The sequence below is a fragment of the Microcaecilia unicolor genome, chromosome 4, assembly GCF_901765095.1.
Source record: "Microcaecilia unicolor chromosome 4, aMicUni1.1, whole genome shotgun sequence".
Lineage (NCBI taxonomy): Eukaryota > Metazoa > Chordata > Amphibia > Gymnophiona > Siphonopidae > Microcaecilia > Microcaecilia unicolor.
In genome coordinates, this window is record NC_044034.1 from 65,485,174 (window position 1) to 65,507,741 (window position 22,568).

General features: G+C 46.5%; 1 protein-coding gene across 2 annotated transcripts in view; it reads right to left on the reverse strand.

Annotated features, from left to right (window-relative positions):
- MICU2 (mitochondrial calcium uptake 2) overlaps window positions 1-22,568 on the reverse strand; it is a 505,490-nt gene that overhangs the window by 106,463 nt on the left and 376,459 nt on the right. For both annotated transcript variants that reach the window (XM_030200306.1, XM_030200305.1), the window contains exons 5-6: window positions 12,925-12,972; window positions 1,885-1,967 (exon numbers count right to left, since the gene is read on the reverse strand). In XM_030200306.1, the coding sequence (XP_030056166.1) occupies window positions 1,885-1,967; window positions 12,925-12,972 (131 nt within the window). The remainder of the gene's footprint in view (window positions 1-1,884; window positions 1,968-12,924; window positions 12,973-22,568) is intronic.

The following is a 22,568-nucleotide window of genomic DNA, read 5'->3' on the forward strand; positions in this document are numbered from 1 at the left end:
CTTTTTAAAGCCGCTGGCAGGCTTCGAGGACATAGGCGGAAAAATCATGCCGGCGAAGTCAAAATTCGTGATGATGGCTAATGGCACAAAAAAATTTAGAAAAAACCCGTACTTGCGGCAAAAAAGGCTGCACCCGACAACGAAAGGAAACTTACGGGAAAAAACTCGACGTAAGGGAAGTTTTTTTTTTTTTAAACTAAGAACACACGACGGAAAAAGAGAAAAACCGGACACTTCCGAACGGAAAAAACGCGGCGAAAAGACGCAAGGGGTCTCCTTGGGGCACAGACCAACCGAAAAACAGCCGTCCTGAGCCGCGGTAAAAAGAAGTCTGGCGAACACGAGCGCGTTCGGCCGGGAAGACGGTTGCGCATGCGCACGCGAGGGCTAGCAAACGCTGTTGCTAGTGAAGATCTCCGATCGGAGGGGCTGCTGTGGACGTCACCCATTCGTGAGAACAAGCAGCCTGCTTATCCTCGGAGAAATGGTATTACAATTGAAGAAATCATAGGAAAAACAAAGAAGATCATTTGAGGAATTATGGAAAAAGAAAAGAGAAAACTTGGAGACCAAGTAGAATCAGCAGTATTGCAGCAAGGGGTGTTTTGGCAGATTGAATAGGCCTTATTATCTTTATCTACTATCTGATTCTATGTTACAGATCTTTGTTTGTATATGAAATATGTTAACTTAATATGAGATATTGCCATTGAACTCTAATAAAGCTTCCTCCTATCTATTACTTTTGGCTTCAACCCAATAAAATTATATGCTTCTGTTATACTGAAAAATAATGTTTAACAAATGCTGGCCCAGTCCAGTGGCTTAGTAGCATTCTACTATGTGGGGGAACCTGGGTTGATACCTAATTTAGGGGCCCTTTTACTACAGCGTTGGTACGGGCAACAGGCTTGCCGCGTGCAAGTCCGGAACTACCGCCGGGCTACTGCAGGATCCCAGCGGTAGTTCCCGCCCCCAGAGTGCACCACTTCTGGCACTACTAAATATTTCTATTTTGTAGCACAGGTGCTTGCCCGGTGGTAATCAGGCAGAACCATACCAGATTAGTGCGGGAGCCCTTGAGGTGGCAGTAAGTGCTCCCCTCTCCCCCTGAAATGGCCACGCAACAAGTGGTTCACTTACGCATGGCCATTTCTTTTTGAGAAATAAAACAGCAGCCTTTTACCCATTTCAGTAAAAGAGGGCCTCAGCATAAGTCAAAAACACGTGCTGTTAGCGCAAGCCCCCTTTTACCGCAGCATCTCTGCACCCCATCTGGGGCTCGAGATGCTGTGGTGGCAACATTCGTTGGTCCTGGGGGAGAGAATCATATTCATCATGCAACAGTGACACCTAGTGACTGGATTTAGGGATCAAGTTTGCCAGGATCTGGAAGGAGGCCTAATGCATATAGATCATGGCTGAGAACTGGGCTAGGTGAGTTGGGACGGGATATAAACCACAAGAAAAAATCTCCTCCCCCTACTAGTTGAAAATGAAAACTAGCTCTGGTTCTGACTTAGCTGGAAGCCCAAACCACTGGGTTAGCTCCCCTTTCTCTCTCTCTCAAAAAAAAAAAAAATCCAAAAAACTAAGGGGGTCTTTTACTAAGCCGCGGTAGCGTTTTTAGCTCGTGTTAGAAATCAGCTGGCGGTAAACGCCAAGACGCCCATTATATTCCTATGGGCATCTCGGCATTTACTGCTGGCTGATTTCTACCGTGGCTTAGTAAAAGACCCCCTAAATAATTAGAACAGTTTCTTTTGAGTTCATTTTCTTAATGCATTTCAAATTTGCTAGACATATTGGGCCACATATTCACAACAATATGAAAATAGCATTTGTGTAAAGAAATCTGTGGAAGGCAAAATGACTTTTGCTTACCTTAAAGAATTCCTTTTTCTCAACCTCCTCATTGCCATCTGTATCCAGCATCTTAAAAGCAATATGGAATCCAGTTTGTGGTTCTAGAATAATGTATATAATAATAAATTTTAGGGTGCATACATGTACTCATATAGGACAGTCTGGAAAGGGAAGGTACATAGATGCATATATTACATGTATTTTATAAAGGCAATCTATCTGGCTGTGTCTTTATAAAATAACCTATCCAAAAGCTCATAACTTTGTGTGTGCATGTGCAGGTAAAAATTGCCTTATTTTATAAAGACACACAGATGCCTACAGACAACCAGTGGGTAAGTGAACCCACCATATATCTGCATCTGCTCAGGAACTAGTATAAAATGTAGTATACACATATGTTTATTTTACAAAAGTATGTAAATTGAGATTTTGTTCATGCGCCACCCAAACTCCACTGAGGGGGAGCTGAGGGAGGATGAGGGAGAGGTACTGCACCCATGTGGGGAGAGGGGGGAAGGGAGAGATGTTGACCCATGGGGAGGAGGTGGAGGGAGGAAGGAGAGGGAGAGGAAGAGATGCTGGATCTGCAGAGGGAGGGGGACAGGAGAGATGCCACACTATGGGTGAGGAAAAAAGGGAGACGGGAGAAGGTGTCAGACTATGGGGTCCTGGGGAGATGTCAGACCATGGTAGGAGGGAGAGAGTGAGTATAAGAGAAAGGTGCTGACTGCAGGGGATGGAGGAAAGGGGGGGGGGGGGAGATGCAGCTACAGTACACAAAACCTGATGCTGTGCTCCTTCCTGAGCCATGTAGATTGTAAACCACACTTAGTAGGCTTTCACTTCCAGTGCATAGTTAGCTGTCTGCACAACACAGGAAGGAGCATGGCATCGGGATTTGTGTAGCTGCATCTCCTGCCACCAGACTGGGCTTCCTGAAATTGCTCTGTTTTCTGAGCTGCTGCCCTACTGAACATTGAAAGTGCACTTTTTTTTTGGGGGGGGGGGGGGGGGGGGGAGACAAGGAGCTGATGGACCATAGAGGTGAAGGGGGAAGAATGAGGAATCAGAGAATTGCATCATAAAGGGGAAGGGGAAAGAGAGGGGACTGGAAATTGCTAGACCATAGGGGTGGAAGGGAAGGGAGAAGGAACAGGGAGTTGCTGGGCTATAGGAGTGGAAGAGAGAGTGGGGTGGGTAGGACAGGAGATGTCAAGCTAGAAGTGTGGATGGAGAAAGAGAGAGGAGGCACTAGGCTGCAAGGGCTTAGGGAAGAAGAGGAAGGGGAGATATTTGGCATGGTGGAATCAAGTGGGAGAAATCATGGGGGTTCTCCAGGAGATGAGTGAGAGAAGGATGGTGAATACAGAAGGTAGAAGTGTACCAATGGGGAGTTGGTGAAAGAGAAGGAATCAGGGAAGAAGCGAGACAGAAAAGCTAGAGGGTGAGAGGAGGAAATGGAAAGTTGATAAGGAAGTGAAATATAGGTGAAGGACTGAAGAGTGATAGGGTGGAATTTGAGTCTGCAGTCAGAAAAGGGAGAAAGAGGAAATATATCAGGAAGATGTAGTGAGGGAAAGGAAGAAGACATAAGGGAAGCGGAGAAAGGACAAATGTACAGCACTCACCATAAACAAAGCAGAAGACAGACAAGAAAGCAGAAAAGAAAAACTGGGACCAATATGCTTGGAAAAAAATGCCCAGAAAACAAAGGTAGGAAAAAAATGTTTTACTTTGAATTTATTAGGTGGAATATATTTGCTTTGGGAAATGTGCAACACAGATATCTTTGTATTTTGTTCAGCAGAAGAGGAAATGCATTTCTGTTTTTAATTCTTCTATGTTATGGTACATGCCTAGTGTGACTTCTTGGGGTTCCCAGTTCAATTTTTGACTTTATAATTCTATTTCTAATTTGTGATCCCTTGTTCTGTGTTTAGTGAGGGTTTGTCAGTGTTTTGCATGTGACTGAGGTGTGGTATTCTGTTTGCATATACTTTCTGTGTAGAATTCTGTAGCAGTACCACTTGTTCTGTTTTACCAGTAATAGATGTATTGGTGTTCTAGGGCACCATGTAAATATCTTAGGGTTTATGTTGTTTAAATCATTGCTACTATTGTATGCTAGATTTGCTAGACATATGTAGAGTTATGATTTTTTCCAAGTTTTGTAATATTTCACAATGTGCCTGGTAGTGGACAGTTTTATGTTGGTATTACTTAGATGCAGGTTTTTTTTTTTTGAGGGGGTACTTGGGGGTACTGAGTACTGGCACCTTTTTCATTGTCTGCTAAAATTGACTCATAGTCCCCAAGTTACAGTAAAAGAGCTCAGGCTCTACACACCAATTCTGCCTTTTCATAGATTCTGTGACTGTTTGCAGGGGGCCTGGCTATTGTGGGGTGGGTCCCTCAGTGATCACCCCACCCCTGAAGGGTGGTCTGGCATTTGAGTACCGGCACCTTTTTTGCTAGAAAACACGCACTGCTTAGATGACATGAGAATCAGAATATATTTTGCATTATAACTTTTTTTTTTCATTTTATTTACAAAGCTTAAACATAATCATCACAAGTAATCTTGCTTATAGAAACATACAAATTACAGGGAAATGTAATAACCAAAAGGATAATAATATCACAAGGAAAACCTCAAAATCCTTGGTATTTCTCTTTAGCCCACAATTCAAACTGGGGCAGAGTTGGTATAATTAGAGCACTTAATCAAGTAAAGTAAAGAAAAGAGATAGAGAGAGAGAGAGAAAAAAAGGCATTAACAGCTACCTACTTCCCTATATCATAAATTCTCAATAAGCTTCAACAACTGGCAGAGCGGCTAATACAGACAACTTCTTTAAATCAAGAAAAGAATCTAATTGGTCTGATAAATAGAATATGTACTGAACATTCAAATATTTTACCAAACATTTACAAGGACATCGTAAAAAGAATGATTAACCCAAGGAAACTGTTTCTTGTCGCATGGGTAGAAACAGTTTATGTTTCTCTTGTGTGGCTCTAGCCACATCAGGGTATATCCATATTCTATGTCCCAGATAGTGCAAATTCGGATTACAAGTATAGTCTCAGAACAGCATTTAAATCTTGCTCAAAGATGAAGCTCACCAATAAGGTAGCTATTTCCTGTACTACCTTAGTAGAAGATTCCAATATTGCAGAAATGTCGAGAACTAGTTGATTAAGTTCAGACCTGATGCATCTCTGAGACAAACAATAAACCTTATTGACTGGAGGAAAAGATTAATCTCCCATCCCATAAGCTTGTACCAGAAAATTCTTCCATGTAATCACTGGAGTTTATCCATAACCCTTAGGAAAATTCAAAATTTGTAAATTTAAATGTCTGAGTTAATTTTTGACTTACTCCAATTTTCTATGCATCATAAATTTATCCTCAACCAGCCCCACTAACCACTTGCTGGTTTTCATGAACCTTGACCTGCACCTCTGATATATCATGTTGCAGCTTTTGAGTTGTAGTTTCTTGTTTCTGAGACAATTGCCCAACAGTAATGACCGAAGAGGATAATTCCGAAGGACATTTAGTAATCCCCAAGTCCATTTTAACCAGTATCTGCCAAAGTTTGTGTAATGAGACCCTTGTACCTGGCAAAGATGGCAACATACCTAGAGTACCAGAGGACTCCCAAGTCCCAATCTTGGAGCTGGCAGCCACAACCAACAACGTTGGGCCACCCTCACTCTGCTCTGGCTGCTGCGAGGTGGTTCCCCTCTTCTGGAAGCTGCCTGTTCTCCTCCCAGTGCCAGATGCTGCCCCCGAACCTCCTGAGTTGTTGCTGCGGGTGCTGACTGCACTACCAATATTACTTCCGGGGTCAAAGCAGAGAAACCGGGGGTGATGCGAGAACCTGAAGTGGGTACAATCCCCCCCCCCCCTCCAGGCAGTGCCGCTGTTCCAGCAACAGCTACCACAGCAGAGGAGTGGCCCAGGGAAATCATGGGAAGAGGTTGGGCATAGTGCGTGATCGTCTGTTGAGCTGACACCGCTAAATCCTGCTGAGCCAGGTAGGTCAGAACCCTACCCCGGCACTTCGGATACATTAGGAAAACTAAAGTGAAAGGTAAAAATCTGCAGGTAGTCCTCACATGCCTCAACATGCTGCTGCCATCTTAACCCCGTCCCTTGATTCTTGCACTGTAACGTCTATGGAGAAAATGTGTTAGTGATGACCTGCACCTGTGGTTGGGGGGAGATAGGATTTTAGTGGATACAGAGCATACTCACACTTAATTCCTAAGAACTGCTATACTATATCAGACCAAAGGTCTGTGTGAGTCATGTATGAAGTGTGTCTTCTATGTGAAAGGTGCCCACAGGTATGACCTGACTGAAAAAATGTTGAGAACCACTGCTCTATGGGCTAATATCAGAATCTATTCCTTTAGCTAGAAATAGGCTGAGGAGGTCTTGCACAAGGCAGGTGGTACAGGCACACATGTGTGGTGAGGCAGTCCAAACACTTCTAGAAAAGTTGCTGGAGTAGCATTTTCCTGCAGTGAGCTCCTTTACTAACATCACCCACTTTGTTAGGATTCAAGTCCTGCTGTCCTCAAATAAAACCTGTTATAGGTATGTAACTTTATTTTATAAAATAACCCCCATATTGCGTAAAGGTAGGTACTATGTTTTATGAAGACCTGTTTTTATGCATGTATGCACTGGGGCAATTCAGAACACTGTAACTCACTCAACTTTCTTGTAAAATTACCCCCTTAAATGATAGAAAAGGCAATTTTCAACCCTGGCTTTTATACCTTGGGCTGGCCAGGACTAAATATGCTGCAAACAAGTCTGCACAGATCTAAAAGGCTTGTACCTACTTGTAGGGTGATAACATTCAGGGGGTATAAAAGTTCCTGCCCCTTGTAGCCTTCTAACCTTACTTCTGTACCTGTGATCCCTTATCTTCCGTGGGACTCATACCTGGCGCCCCTCCCAGGATCCCAGGCTACAACCCAAACCATTATGCTGTGCCTATAGTAGGCAAAAATTAGGTGACAGCAAATGTCTTAGGGCCTGCCACAGCCTGCGATAACAGGTTGCCCATCACAGCAGTTGACAAGATATCTCTTGGTCCCCTAACTTATGGTCTGACCATCATACTCTACCTTTTACTATCAACTGGAATCATTTAACTAAGATCTATGAAAACTAGTAGCCATTATAGCATTAGAAAAAGGATTGATCCTACGTGTTTTTGGCAGAAAGCAATAATGGAAGATAATCTGTCTGAATCCCATATCTTTTATTACTAATTGGAATGTTACAGGGGAGTCCATTTTAGACAATTTATTGCCAAAATTTAAATGGTTTAACTCCAAGTTTCTAGTACTAAAACAAAGAAGATTAGCGAAACAATGGAATAAAAATGGAAACTTGCATAATAAACAGCTTTGGAGGAAACAATAAATAGGTAAATAGCATGATAGTAGTTTGTATCATAGTCCACTACTGTCCCTTGTGTTCCTGCTGACTTGTGCTCTATCTTGTCCAGCAGCCAGGTCTTGCAATAAAGCAAGGAGTCCATTGATAACAGAAATATAAGGCAGAGCAGGTTTCAGGTCATCTCCCTTCCAGAAGGGGAAGGGGAGGATCAGAAGTGTCTGCTTACCTAGAGATAGTGGTCAAAGGAGACTCCAGCTGGCTCACGGCTTCCGGGGTTCAGCTGCCTGATGCTACAGAAACAGAATGGAGATCAAATGAATTAGTTTCTCAGGTGTGGAAGATTCCAGGCAGATGAGAAGCTACCTCTCTCTTAGGAATGTTAAGGCAACGTTGAGGGTTGAAAATGGTGTCTAAATCACAGGATTTAGCATCATTCTTCCTAAAACCTGAATCTAATCTAATCTATTATGTAAATGAAATAAATAAAAAACCCAAAAATAAAAAACCAAAAAAGTCCATCTCCCAAACATCTAAGTGGCCATAGCTGAAACATCTACCATGCCCTACAAAAACGTGCATCTTGGGATTTTCAACCCTCCACATTCCGCAATTGCTATGGCACCCCAAAAAAAGCCCCGAGCAGAAAGTGCAATTCCAACGATGGCGAGATTAAGGCACTTGTCAAGGAGATCACAGCATGCTATGCCAATCTCTTTGCCCCAAAGGGGAAACAATGTAGGCATATACCAAGGGAAATGAATGAGTCACCACATGCAACAAGCTTAATGCAGTCTACCACACAAATAGGGAGGTAGAGGGCTGCAAAAGGAAATGGAAGCAGCTGAAGAGGTCTGTGAGGCACAAGGCTGGGGCCAACCCCGGTGCAGACACCAAGAAACTTATCTCTAGGAAAGCGCATGATACACAGCAAAGGCTGGGGAGTCAGGCAAGTTTGGGAGAACAAAGCTGTGCTGGCTGTTCTCTCTGTTTCACCCTTTCTTCCTCAGGCAGGGACAATGTGTGTGTGGGGCCTCACTATTAGCACTCCCATGTATAATATAGATTCTCAGGTAGGTGGAGGAGGGAGTAAGAAGGCATATTAGAGTACATAGTAACATAGTAGATGACGGCAGAAAAAGACCTGCATGGTCCATCCAGTCTGCCCATGACAAACTCATATGTGTATACCTTACCTTGAATTTGTACCTGTCCTTTTCAGGGCACAGACCATATAAGTCTGCCCAGCAGTATTTCCCGCCTCCCAACCACCAGTCCCGCCTCCCATCACCGGCTCTGTTACAGACCGTATAAGTCTGCCCTCCCCTATCCTCGTCTCCCAACCACCACCCCCTCTTCCCCCCAACTGCTCCGCCACCCAATTTCAGCTAAGCTTCTGAGGATCCATTCCTTCAGTACATGCTGAAAGGCTGGTTATCAGGGGCCATGTCCCAATAATTCAAAAGGGAGTACTAGTTAGTGGGCACATTTGGGGCCACTCAGCTCATCAGGTGGAGGACCCCTGTATCTGTAGTGTTTAGATGCCTTTTTTCTCCCCCTCCACCTTGGCCCATCACCAACCACTGTCTATTCCTGCTTTCTACACCTCTGTGTTCTTTTCACTGTGCCCTCCACACCACTTCCACAAGCCTTCCTTCTGTACCCACCTGGCTGTGTGGTTATCCAGCACTCTGGCCTCTAAGGTACACAGTACTCCATACCCCTTGGTTCCTGCAGTGTTGGATGTAGAGGCATATAAATTTGGGTTGCATGACATTGCCATTCCTCATCAGTTGGGGTCTAGAAGTGCATATGGAGGGGTACGTTCAGGAAGGCTACAGCAGAATACCAGGTTCACTAGTTCAACAGACACGGTACCTCTATGTTCCCTATGTAGGTGAGGGCACAGAGTCCGATGGACAGCCAGGAACCAGAAGGCAGCGCAGGAGTATCAGGAGGAGGAGGAGGGCGAATTGGTGGCAGCTGAGGGCTCACAGGAGGGTACCGGGGGCAGAGGAAGAGCATACTAAGGATACTAGCCAGAAGACGCCTACAGAGGGTGAAGAGCTGGAGCAATTAGTATTGGAACCCACCACCCTACCTGCAGCATTTGCAGATGGCTCAACAGAAGCACAGGAGGCTGATGAGGAGCCACAGCTGGACTGTACAGGACCCTACTGCAGCAGGTGTTGTGGCTGGCCAAGAAACTGGTGGTGCAGAATTTGTAGCTGGCAGACTACTGGCAGCAGAAGCTACAGTTGTTGCGTGAAGGGCTCCAAGAAGAATGCGGGCAGCTGCTGCATACCATAGAGCAAGAGAGCTGGGAGGCATCCCAGAATATCTTGGCAGTAGCTTCTGGGGATCCGGCGAGATCTCCAGGATTATATGGCAGCCTTGCTTCTGCTGTAGTTGCTGTTCCTACTCATTGGAGAGCCAGGTTGTGCAGCATGCAGCAGGCCATGAAAATTTTGGCAACCTTTTCATGGCTGTAGAGGAGCTCCTCTCCGGAATGGTGCAGACATATGAAGCAAATTTGAGCTGGCCAAAGGTCCATTCTATGATGGTGCGTGTATTCTTATGCCTCTTGTTGTACTCCTTCTCCGCCTCATTTTAGGGGTGGACTATGGGATTCATGAGCTACTCTTGCTTGGGGTAGCCTCTGTCATCTGTGGGAAGAAGCAGAATCACAGAAATGAATATGTATTGACTGGTAAGGTGACATTGTAGAGATGGGGTAATGGTTTTGGGTTGTGGGGGTATCAAGAGGAAGGGAGTGTGTTAAAGGTTAGGAGGGGTAGAGAGTATGAGGTTTGGGAATCCCTGTACTGCTTACCTAGGAGCCAGCCACTGGTGATATCTCCTCAGTCAAACCTGTGGTAGATTTCTGAATGCTGAAGGACGTAAGCGTCGTAGGTGGAGCCTGGGTAGCGGGCACACACATCCACAATCTCCCCCTAGGCATCACACATGACATGCATGTTCATGGAGTGATATGATTTTCTATTCCTGTAGGTGCTTTGTATGCACAGGAGGTCCAGCAACGTGTGTGCAATTGATACCTCTGACTGAAGGGAAGAACTCTATGGCATAGAACTAAGCCACGTTGTTCTGGACTGCCTGGATGGTAATGGAGAAGGTAATATAGTCTGAGGTGTGAGATGTGGGTGAGGAAGGCATCGAGGAACTGGGCAAGGCAGTTGGAGATAGTGGGCTGAGTGAGGCCTGCATTGACTGTTATGCCATTTTTGGACTTTTCCTGTTTTGAAAATGAGCCCCCAAAGTTAGCTTTTTCCATAAATCATCCTAAATCTAATGCATAAAATTAGCCTAAGAGTGAAAACATATATTCCCTGTTCCTTTTCATAACAAATCAGGCTTTGGATACCACAGTTTAATTACAAATCATTCCTCCCAAATAGCATCATTGCAGATGGCCACAGACCAGCTCAAAATAAAAAACAAAAAAACAGACCTTCAGCAGTTTTCTAAAATTCACAGTGATTTGGAATATGGGGCTTAAGCAGCCTAGTATGCCTGATTTTACTAATCCTGCAAATGTGGACACCACTGACCTCAGTAAGGGGACTTCCACATCCCAAAATAACACCTACTGGCAGAGTATACCTCCTTTTGACAGCAGCACAGCCCCTCTACCTGAAGGCCTCCCAAAGAGGTATTAAAGGGCTCTGCATTCTAATGGTCCCCTCCCTCCAAGAGTGTCAACTGAGGCTCAGAGCCTCTACATTTTCTCTCTCCTGGGCCACTCTGCCTAATTTACTCCTGTTCTACTTGACTCCAGTTGACCAGAAGGCTTCCATGTGTAGGAGCGAGTAGAGATCTTTCTTGTTCCCCACCTAAACCTTTGCCCACTCTGGTTACGTAGGAGAATCCAGTGGAAAGGAGCATCTTGGTGTTCATAGCCTCCTCAAAGCTTTTTGAATGGGGATGGGGACACTGGAGATTAGAGCCCTTTGAGCTGTTTGACAGTCTCCAGCTAGGGGAGTAGGGGAGGAGAGTTACTTTGTGACTCAGGAGGACACTTTACAGAGAATGAGGGGTTGTGACCAAGATATTGGCTGACATGTTAGCCTGCTGATGCTCTCAAAACAAGTTAACTACCTCTTGAGGTATAGCTATTTTTTGAAGTTAATACAAGTCACATGGGATATGTATCAAGCCATTTTAATGCTGAACTGATTTGCACCCATTTGCATGTGACAACAAGAACTTTTTCTGTATTAAAGGAATTTATTTGGTGTTTACAGTAATGTAAGCTTTTAACACACTTTAATGACGACTCCTTAACCATATTCCTAGCAGATTCACTCATTTTTAACTACCAACACCATGCAATATCTACATCATTTAATGCACATTTCTCATCTCACAAGTGGATAATGAACTGGAATTCAATCAAGTACAAACCTTCCTTCTATTATTATCTGGTATTCTACAGATTGGCAGGATACTTTCTCTGTGCCCTTTAAGAACTATTCTAAACCCCAGTTAGATTAAAGAAAACTGACACTGAAAATGGAAATTCCTATTTGGGGATCTGCCAGATATTTCCACGTAGCTCAGATTGGCCACTGTTGAAGAGACAAGATGCTGGATTTGATGGATCATCAGTCTGACCCAATTTGGCATTTATGTTCTTAATTATAATAGCTGAAGGATATATGCCCACAATCACAACCTATTTTAAGCAACTTCTTTTTTGCATGTATAACGGGAAATCTATGGGTGCTTATTTGATGTTCCAAACTGATATTGTAAACATTGACTGTAGTAGGGGACTTCCTTTAAGATGTGGATCTTTGTGTCTCTGAGCAGCATTTTCCCTCTGTCACTCTTGTAGCATGGCTTTATAAAGACTTTAAAGCAGCATAATTAAAAAAAAACCCACCTCTTTCCCCAATACTATTCTTTGTGTTATATTCTGCATGCTACTGGGTTACCAACAAGAAGATCTGAGATGGAGGAGCACAGCACCCCATCACTCACTAATTTAACTTGATAAATAATGTTGAGAATAATTAAATAGGAGGTGATTTTAAAAACTGCTAGCACTTCACAGAAGAGAAAAAAAGGACAGAAAGCGAGAGAGGAAGTTGAGCATGTTGTTGAACTGAAAGCTACATGACGCCTGTATGTATTAAGGCAAATGACAGTGCCAGGAATTAAACAGTATGCCACTGACATCAGATACAGATGTTCTGGATAACTGCAAACTCATATTCAGGTTGCTGCATAACAATAAAATGCCAAGATTGGCCCTTGGTCTCTGGCTACAGCAAGGCATGCAACAATCTGCTGTCTGACAAAGCCCAGGATCATAAAACAGAGGATGAACTGAAGCCCAGAGAAGAAGAGAAGGTGGCTGCTGTTACTGTGGCAGGCAGTGATGATACCAGAGCTGTCCTGAGAGATAATCTCAGAGGAGACTTCCCTTCATTCCTCAGGACTAAAAGGGTATTTGATTCACTGGGGCATGCTAATTAGGATAAGAGTACATAAAGAAAAGGGGAAATAAGAAGACAATAAAACAGTACAACTGGGAAGTAAAGATTATATAATAGCATGAGCAGCTGATAATCTTTCATATTTATAAGATAAAATTAGTCACTTACTTGTTAGGATTGTCAGCAAAAATAAATATTCTGTGTAAGAGATCACTCCTGAAAAACAGGGGCAAAAACTGGATCAGCATAACATTATATACTGAAATATATAAAATCACGGTCTCATCTTATTCCATACCTTATAACAATTCCCACATTGAAGATAATCAATAAAATATTCCAAGAATTGAAAATATATGACTTATTTTCACTGTAAGAAAATTGTTGTTTTATTGTGGTACTTTGAAATAAATAAATTGCATTATTATGAATATAATAATCATTATTTTTAACTCTGTTCAAAATTTTAGTCAGTAGAGTTTAGAATAAGATTTTTTGTTCATAGTGTAGTGATTTTGAACATATTGGACTAGCATCTGTGTTGTGCTTTTGCTTAATTAAGAGGGTTAGACTTATTTTGTTCTTTTAATTAAGAAAGTCTGTTTTACATTTTACACTTTTCTAAAACTGAAAATATGCAATATTATATAATGGGCACATAAATTAAATAGGCTTTGTCATATTTAGTATTCGAGAGTAAAAGTGCTCCAGTGTTGCTTAGTGGAATCCCTTGGCAGCCTTGAAAATACAGAGAATAGCCTGCCTTTAATTCTCAAGCGGAATATAACACGGAAAGCTGGGAGGCTGCTGGATTACACTGATAGTACAGCTGGGCATGTGCCAAGAAAAGACGGCTTTTTCTTTCTATAACAGGAACACGTCCTTTCTACAAGGTGAACATGTTCTTTTCTCCTTTTAAAGGACAATTCCAGTATTTCCCTTTTGAACTAATGATTTGCAGAAAAAGACTGGACACAAGGTAGTATCTTAATAGCGACATATAGTTTATAAACATAGCATACATAAATACTATGTTGAAGACTGGAATTCAGTCAGCATCTACTGTGACAAAATCTTGCAAGGCAATGTTATGCTGAGGGTTTTCTAAATGTCCTCTACCTACTTTAAACACTTAACCTAAATAATATACAAGGCATGTGTAAACTATACAATCTGCCAATCTGTGATTATAATAAATAAAATACATACATCTTCTAAAGTTAATTGCTCATCATTGAAACTGGTGAGTTGGTTTACCTGTCAATTCATTTCTGACTAATAGTAGGAACCAGCTGCACTCCAGTGATAAAATAGGGCTAACTCAACTATCATACCTTAGAAGTGAATATTCACAGGTTAATAAAAACAAATTTGCTCCCAATTCTACACATTCCCCCAAACTCTATATATGGTGCTTTGCTTGAAATTGTACATGCAAATTTGGACTTGTGCAATTTGAGTAACGAGCCATTTAGCACCAATAAGGTGCTATCAATTGTTGGCAACAATTTGTAAGTATGTGTGCAGCACTATTCTATAAAGCGAATGATACATACCTGTAGCAGGTGTTCTCCAAGGACAGCAGGCTGATTGTTCTCACGACTGGGTTGACGTCCACGGCAGCCCCCACCAACCGGAAGAAAACTTCGTGGGCGGTCCCGCACGCAGGGCACGCCCACCACGCATGCGCGGCCGTCTTCCCGCCCGTGCGCGACCGTTCCCGCTCAGTTGAATGACAAGCAAAGGAATGAGTAAAACGCAACTCCAAAGGGGAGGAGGGAGGGTAGGTGAGAACAATCAGCCTGCTGTCTTCGGAGAACACCTGCTACAGGTATGTATCATTCGCTTTCTCCGAAGACAAGCAGGCTGCTTGTTCTCACGACTGGGGTATCCCTAGCTCTCAGGCTCACTCAAACAACCCAGGTCAATTGAACCTCGCAACGGTGAGGGCATAACAGAAATTGACCTACGAAGAACAACTAACTGAGAGTGCAGCCTGACCAGAATAAAATCGGGTCCTGGAGGGTGGAGTTGGATTCAAACCCCAAACAGAATCTGCAGCACCGACTGCCCGAACCGACTGTCGCGTCGGGTATCCTGCTGGAGGCAGTAATGTGATGTGAATGTGTGGACAGATGACCACATCGCAGCCTTGCAAATCTCTTCAAGAGTGGCTGACTTCAAGTGGGCCACTGACGCTGCCATGGCTCTAACACTATGAGCCGTGACATGACCCTCAAGAGTCAGCCCAGCCTGGGCGTAAGTGAAGGAAATGCAATCTGCTAGCCAATTGGAGATGTTGCATTTCCCGACAGCGACCCCTTTCCTATTGGGGTCGAAAGAAATAAACAATTGGGTGGACTGTCTGTGGGGCTGTGTCCGCTCCAGATAGAAGGCCAACGCTCGCTTGCAGTCCAATGTGTGCAACTGACGTTCAGCAGGGCGGGTATGCGGTCTGGGAAAGAATGTTGGCAAGACAATTGACTGGTTAAGATGGAACTCCTACACCACCTTTGGCAGAAACTTGGGGTGAGTGCGGAGTACTACCCTGTTATGATGAAATTTGGTATAAGGAGCATGGGCTACCAGGGCTTGAAGCTCACTGACTCTACGAGCTGAAGTAACTGCCACCAAGAAAATGACCTTCCAGGTCAAGTATTTCAGATGGCATGAATTCAGTGGCTCAAAAGGAGGTTTCATCAGCTGGGTGAGGACGATGTTGAGATCCCATGACACTGCAGGAGGCTTGACTGGGGGCCTTGACAAAAGCAAGCCTCTCATGAATCGAACGACTAAAGGCTCTCCAGAGATGGCTTTACCCTCTACACGATGATGGTAAGCACTAATCGCACTAAGGTGATTCCTTACTGAGTTGGTCTTGAGACCAGACTCTGATAAGTGCAGAAGGTATTCAAGCAGGTTCTGTGCAGGACAAGAACGAGGTTCTAGGGCCTTGCTCTCACACCAGACGACAAACCTCCTCCATTTGAAAAAGTAACTCTTTTTAGTGGAATCCTTTCTAGAGGCAAGCAAGACACGGGAGACACCCTCAGACAGACCCAACGAAGCAAAATCTACGCCCTCAACATCCAGGCCGTGAGAGCCAGAGACTGAAGGTTGGGGTGCAGAAGCGCTCCGTCGTTCTGCGAAATGAGAGTCGGAAAACACTCCAATCTCCACGGTTCTTCGGAGGACAACTCCAGAAGTAGAGGGAACCAGATCTGACGGGGCCAAAAAGGCGCTATCAGAATCATGGTGCTGTGGTCTTCCTTGAGCTTCAGTAAGGTCTTCCCCACCAAAGGTATGGGAGGATAAGCATACAGGAGGCCGGTCCCCCAATGGAGGAGAAAGGCATCCGACGTCAGTCTGCAGTGTGCCTGTAGTCTGGAACAGAACAGAGGCAGCTTGTGGTTGGTCTGAGAGGCGAAAAGGTCCACCGAGGGAGTGCCCCACTCTCGGAAGATCTTGCGTACCACTCTGGAATGGAGCGACCACTCGTGCGGTTGCATGACTCTGCTCAGTCTGTCGGCCAGACTGTTGTTTACGCCTGCCAGGTATGTGGCTTGGAGAAGCATGCCGAACTGGCAAGCCCAACGCCACATCCCGACGGCTTCCTGACACAGGGGGTGAGATCTGGTGACCCCCTGCTTGTTGATGTAATACATTGCAACCTGATTGTCTGTTCGAATTTGGATGATTTGGTAGGACAGCCTATCTCTGAAGGCCTTCAGCGCATTCCAGACCGCTCGGAGCTCCAGGAGGTTGATCTGGAGATCTTGTTCCTGAAGGGACCACAGCCCCTGGGTGTGGAGTCCATCGACATGAGCTCCCCACCCCAGGCGAGACGCATCCGTTGTCAGCACTTTCGTAGGCTGCGGAATTTGGAATGGACGTCCCAGGGTCAAATTGGTCCGAATGGTCCACCAGTGCAGCGAATTGCGGCAACTGATGGACAGGCAGATGACATCTTCTAGGTTCCCGTTAGCTTGACACCACTGGGAAGCTAGGGTCCATTGAGCAGGTCTCATGTGAAGGCGAGCCATGGGAGTCACATGAACCGTGGAGGCCATATGGCCCAGGAGTCTCAACATCTGCCGAGCTGTGACCTGCTGAGACGCTCTGGTCTGAGAGGCAAGGGATAGAAGGTTCTGCGCCCTTGCTTCGGGGAGAAAGGCCTGAGCCGTCTGAGAATTCAGCAGCGCTCCTATGAATTCCAGAGATTGGACTGGCTGGAGATGGGACTTCGGGTAATTTAACACAAACCCCAGCAGCTCCAGAAGGTGGATAGAGCACTGCATGCACGAAGAGCTCCTGCCTCTGAGGTGCTCTTGACCAGCCAATCGTCGAGGTACGGGAACACGTGCACTCCCAGCTTGCATAGGTATGCCGCCACCACCACGAGACACTTCGTGAACACCCGTGGTGCAGAGGCGAGCCCAAAGGGCAGCACACAATACTGAAAGTGCCGTGTCCCCAGACGAAATCTGAGATACTGTCTATGAGCTGGCAGTATCGGGATGTGAGTGTAAGCGTCCTTTAAATCCAGGGAACATAGCCAATCGTCTTTCTGAATCATGGGTGCCCAAGGAAAGCATCCTGAACTTCTCTTTGACCAGGTATTTGTTCAGGCCTCTCAAGTCTAGGATGGGGCGCATCCCCCCTGTTTTCTTTTCTACAAGGAAGTACCTGGAATAGAATCCCTGCCCTTCCTGCCCGGGTGGCACGGGCTCGATCACATTGGCGCTGAGAAGGGCGGAGAGTTCCTCTGCAAGTACCTGCCTGTGATGGGAACTGAAGGATTGAGCTCCCGGAGTGCAATTTGGTGGAGTGGAGGCCAAATTCAGGGCGTATCCGCACTGCACTATTTGGAGAACCCACTGGTCAGAGGTTATCAGAGGCCACCTTTGGTGAAAAGCTTTCAACCTCCCTCCGACCGGCAGGCTGTCCGGCACGGACACTTTGATGGTGGCTATGTTCCCATGGATCCAGTCAAAAGCCTGTCCCCGGTTTTTGCTGTGGAGGCGCAGGGGGCTGCTTAGGCGCATGCTGTTGACGGGAACGAGCGCGCTGGGAATGTCCCTGTGCCTGAGGAGGCCTTCGGGCCGGCTGGGTGTACTTACGTTTGTTGTAGGCGTAGGGAGCAGCCTGCCGGGCCCGGGAAAAACGTCCACCTGCAGAGGTGGATGCTGAAGGCGCCCGGTGGGAGAGCTTGTCGAGAGCGGTTTCCCGCTGGTGTAGTTGGTCCACTAACTGCTCGACCTTTTCGCCAAAAATGTTATCCCCCCGGCAAGGGACATCCTGGCACGCAGCCAGGAGAGTCTGCGCATCACTATACCTTGGGCCGCAGCTCGGGATGCCACATCACAGGTGTCATAGATACCCCTGGACAGGAACTTTCTGCACGCCTTCAGCTGCCTGACCACCTCCTGAAAAGGCCTGGACTGCTCCGGAGGGAGCTTGTCGACCAGGTCCGCCAGTTGCCTCACATTGTTCTGCAATTGGATGCTCATGTAGAGCTGGGTATGATTGGATGCGGGTCACGAGAATGGAAGATTGGTAGGCCTTCCTCCCAAACGAGTCCAGAGTGCGCCGAGGTGGTATCCCTCGAACTCCGTGCCCTCTTGAGAGTAGAGTCCATGACTGCCGAGTCATGAGGCAATTGAGGCCGCATCAACTCTGGGTCAGAGTGCATCCTGTACTGGGACTCCGCTTTCTTGGGGATGGTGGGGTTAGATTATGGCTTCAGCCAGTTCCGAAGCAGTGTCTCTTTGAGGACATTGTGCAACGGCACCGTGGAAGACTCTCTAGGTGGTGATGGATAGTCGAGGACCTTGAGCATCTCAGCCCTCGGCTCATCCACAGAGACCATGGGAAAGGGGATGCAATAGACATATCCCTGACGAAGGAGGCAAAGGAGAGGCGAGAGCTTCCTCTCCGGTGGAGAAATATTTGGGGTCCTCCTCCTCCCCCCACGAGGCCTCTTCCTCGGTGTTGGACATGAGCTCTTGCAGCTCAGTCCTCAACCGGGTCCGTCTCGACTGCGAGGAACCACGTCCTCGGTGATGGCGTCGAGCGGTGGACTCCCGCGCCGGCGTGGATCAAGCTTCCTCCATTGACGTCGACGGGGACTCCACCTGCGTGGCGGTCGACACCGGCGCCGCAAGCGGCGTCGAAGGCCTCGGCATCGGACTAGAGCACGCCGGCGCCTCCATCAACGGCGCCGGGGGCGCAAGCACCCCCGGTGCCAGCAGAGCCTGGCGCATCAGCCCTTCCAGAATCCCCGGAAGGATTGCTCGGAGGCACTCGTCCAGGCCCGCTGTCGGGAAAGGCAGGGGGGCCGGTGTGGGTGTCGGTGCCGGAAGCTGCTTGGGTCCAGGAGATGGTACCGAAGCACCCGCGGACTGGCGCAGCGACACCTCTTCAACTGAGGGGGAACGCTCCTCTCGGCACTGCCGCTTCCTCGGTGTCGAGTCCTCCCTCGAGGTGCCGGAGCTGGCAGTTCCGTGCGCCGTGGGCGACCGATGACGGTGCTTCTTGGCTCTTTTTCGGTGCCCGTCATCGGCGCTCGGCGGCAGAGATGAAGAGAAGGTAGAACCCCCCCCCCCGGCCTCGAGGAATCGGATCCGACAGGGTTCGGTCCCGATGGCCCTGGGTAGAGGGAGTGGCTGGGGCCGACTGCCTGCGCGGCCGCTCACCCCCGCCGTCACCGGCAGGCCGGAGGGCCAACGGTACCTGTACTCCTGGGGTCGGTGCCAGAGTCGGCGCCGATTTCGTCGACATCGGTACTGGTACCGAAGATCCGGCCGTCGACACCGATGCCGTCGAAGTCGACGGGCTGGCGCAAGTTCCGAAAAGACGGTCCCGAAGAACTTGCCTCGCCACCTGTGTCCGCTTCCTCAAGCTGAGACACAAGGTGCATGTCTTGGTGTTATGCTCCGGGCCGAGGCACTGGAGGCACCAAGCGTGGGTATCGGTTTGCAAGATCTGCCGGCCGCACCGACCACACTTCTTGAATCCGCTCGGGACCTTCGAGGACATGACGGAAAAATCGCGTCGGCGAAGTCAAAGTCGTCGATGGTGGCGGTGAAAAAGCACACCCGAAAAAGAAAACGACCGCGCGGCCACAAGGTCGCAACGAAGCGCCCTCGCGGCTAAGAAACGACGAGGACACAGTTCGTTCTTCTTCTTTTTTTTTTTAGCAATCAAAACGAGATACACGAACGCGTACGCGAAGGAGAAAAAAAACGCGGCTAGGCCGCGATCCGGTTTCCGGGGCTGACAGAGAGAGAGACGATAACACGTCTCTCTCCAGCGCGGAATAGAAAAAAAACTGAGCGGGAACGGTTGCGCACGAGCGGGAAGACGGCCGCGCATGCGCGGTGGGCATGCCCTGCGTGCGGGACCGCCCGTGAAGTTTTCTTCCGGTTGGTGGGGGCTGCCGTGGACGTTAACCCAGTCGTGAGAACAAGCAGCCTGCTTGTTCTCGGAGAAAGATGTGCACGTAAATGTTTTAGCATGCAATTGAAAAGGGGAAGTGGCCATGGGAGAAGCATGGGCAGGTCAGAGGTGTTCACTAAATATGCATACAGTATTATGGAATTCGGGGGACCTTCACTACTCACATTCTTTTCCTCCGAGCGAACTCCATTTACTGCCACACTCTGTCTCCTGTGGGTCAACAAGTTTGCAATCCAGTCTACCAGTTCAGCCCTCTCAGCTTATTCATGAGTCTTCTGTGAGGACCGTATCATAGTAACATAGTAGATGACGGCAGAAAAAGACCTGCACGGTCCATCCAGTCTGCCCAAGAAGATAAATTCATATGTGCTACTTTTTTATTTGTACTGTCCTCTTCAGTGCACAGACCGTATAAGTCCGGCCAGCCCTATCCCCGCCTCCCAACCCCGCCTCCCAACCACCAGCTCTGGCACAGACCGTATAAGTCTGCCCAGCACTATCCCTGCCTCCCACCACCGGCTCTGGCACAGACCGTATAAGTCTGCCCAGCACTATCCCCGCCGCCCAACCACCAGCCCCGGCACTGAAATCCAAGTAGATTACATCTAGTGCATCATCCTTTATCCAGTTTTTTGGTCACCAAAGAAATCAATCATTAGCAGGATTTTCTTTTGGTAAAGCCATGTTGTCTCAGATCCTGCAACCCGTTGACTTCTAGAAAGTTAATTATCTTCTCCTTCAGCAGTGATTCCATTATTTTTCCTACTACCGATGTGAGGCTTACCACCCTGTAGTTTCCCATTTCTTCCCTGTTCCCGCTTTTGTGAAGAGGGACCACTTCCACTTGTCGCCAATCTTGCGGAACCTCTCTAGTCTCTAAAGGTCTATTAAATAAAGCCTTAAGAGGTCCCACCAAGATTTCTCTAAGTTTCCTCAGTATCCTCGGATGTGTCCTATCTGGCCCCATAGCTTTGTCCACTTTCAGATTTTCAAGTTGTTTATAAACACTTTCTTCTGTGAACGGTGTAATATCCACTCCATTCCCGGATATACCCTCAGCAGCTGACTGCAGTCTTTCTCCAGGATTTTCTTCCGTGATCACTGAAGAGAAGTACTTGTTTAACACATTCACTTTATCCTCATCATTCTCCAAATAGCTGTTCTCAGCACCTTTCAGTCTTACAATTCCATTCCTAGCTTGTTAATAGGAATAAAAAACACTGTTTAAAGCGTCTATATACCAATGCAAGATGCCTAAAAAAATAAGATGGGAGAGTTAGAATATATAGTATTAAATGAAAAGATAGATATAATTGGCATCTCTGAAACCTGGTGGAAGGAAGATAACCAACACTGTCACACCACGGCCTACATTATTTTGCTGTGATAGGATGGATCAAATTGGTGGAAGAGCAGTGTTATAACTTAAAGAGGGTCTTGAATCAAATAGTCTAAGAGTTCCGCAGCTTTGTGTCATCAGCAACTTTTTTTTTTGTTACATTTGTACCCCGTGCTTTCCCACTCATGGCAGGCTCAATGCGGCTTACATGGGGCAATGGAGGGTTAAGTGACTTGCCCAGAGTCACAAGGAGCAAAAAGTCCACCACTCTAACCACTAGGCCACTCCTCCACTTCATCTTGATCACCTTACTTCTTATTCCAGTTTCCAGATCATTTATAAATATGATAAAATGCATCAATCCCAGCATAGATCCCTGGGGAATCCTACTTTTTATCTTTCTCCATTCTCCTATCACATGACTGTTAATTTCCTCAGGAATCGTTCATGAACTGCATTATCAAATGCCTTCTGAAAATCCAGATACACAATATTAAGTGGCTCATTTTTATCCAAATTTATTCACCCCTTCAAAGATGTAGCAGATTGGTGAGGCAAAATTTCCCGTGGCTAAATCCATGTTGGCTTTGTCCAGTAATCTGTGCCTATGTATATGCTCATTAATTTTGTTCTTTATAATAGTCTATTTCAATGGTTTCCAAATCTGGTCCTAGAGGCACCCCAGCCAGTTAGATTTTCAGGGTATCCACAATGAATATTCAGGAGAGAGATTTGCGTGCAGTGGAGGCAGTGCATGCAAATCTCTCTCCTGAATATTCATTGTGGTTATCCTGAAAACCTGACTGGATGCAGGGGCCTCTAGGACCAGGTTTGGGAACCACTGATCTATCATTTTGCCTGGCACTGATGTCAGGCTCACTGATCTATAATTTCCTGGGTCACCCCTGGAACCCTTTTACAAAATGGTGTTACATTTGCCATCCCCCAATCCTTTGATACCAAGCCTGATTTTAAAGAGAAATTACAAATTACTAATAATAGATCTGCAATTTCA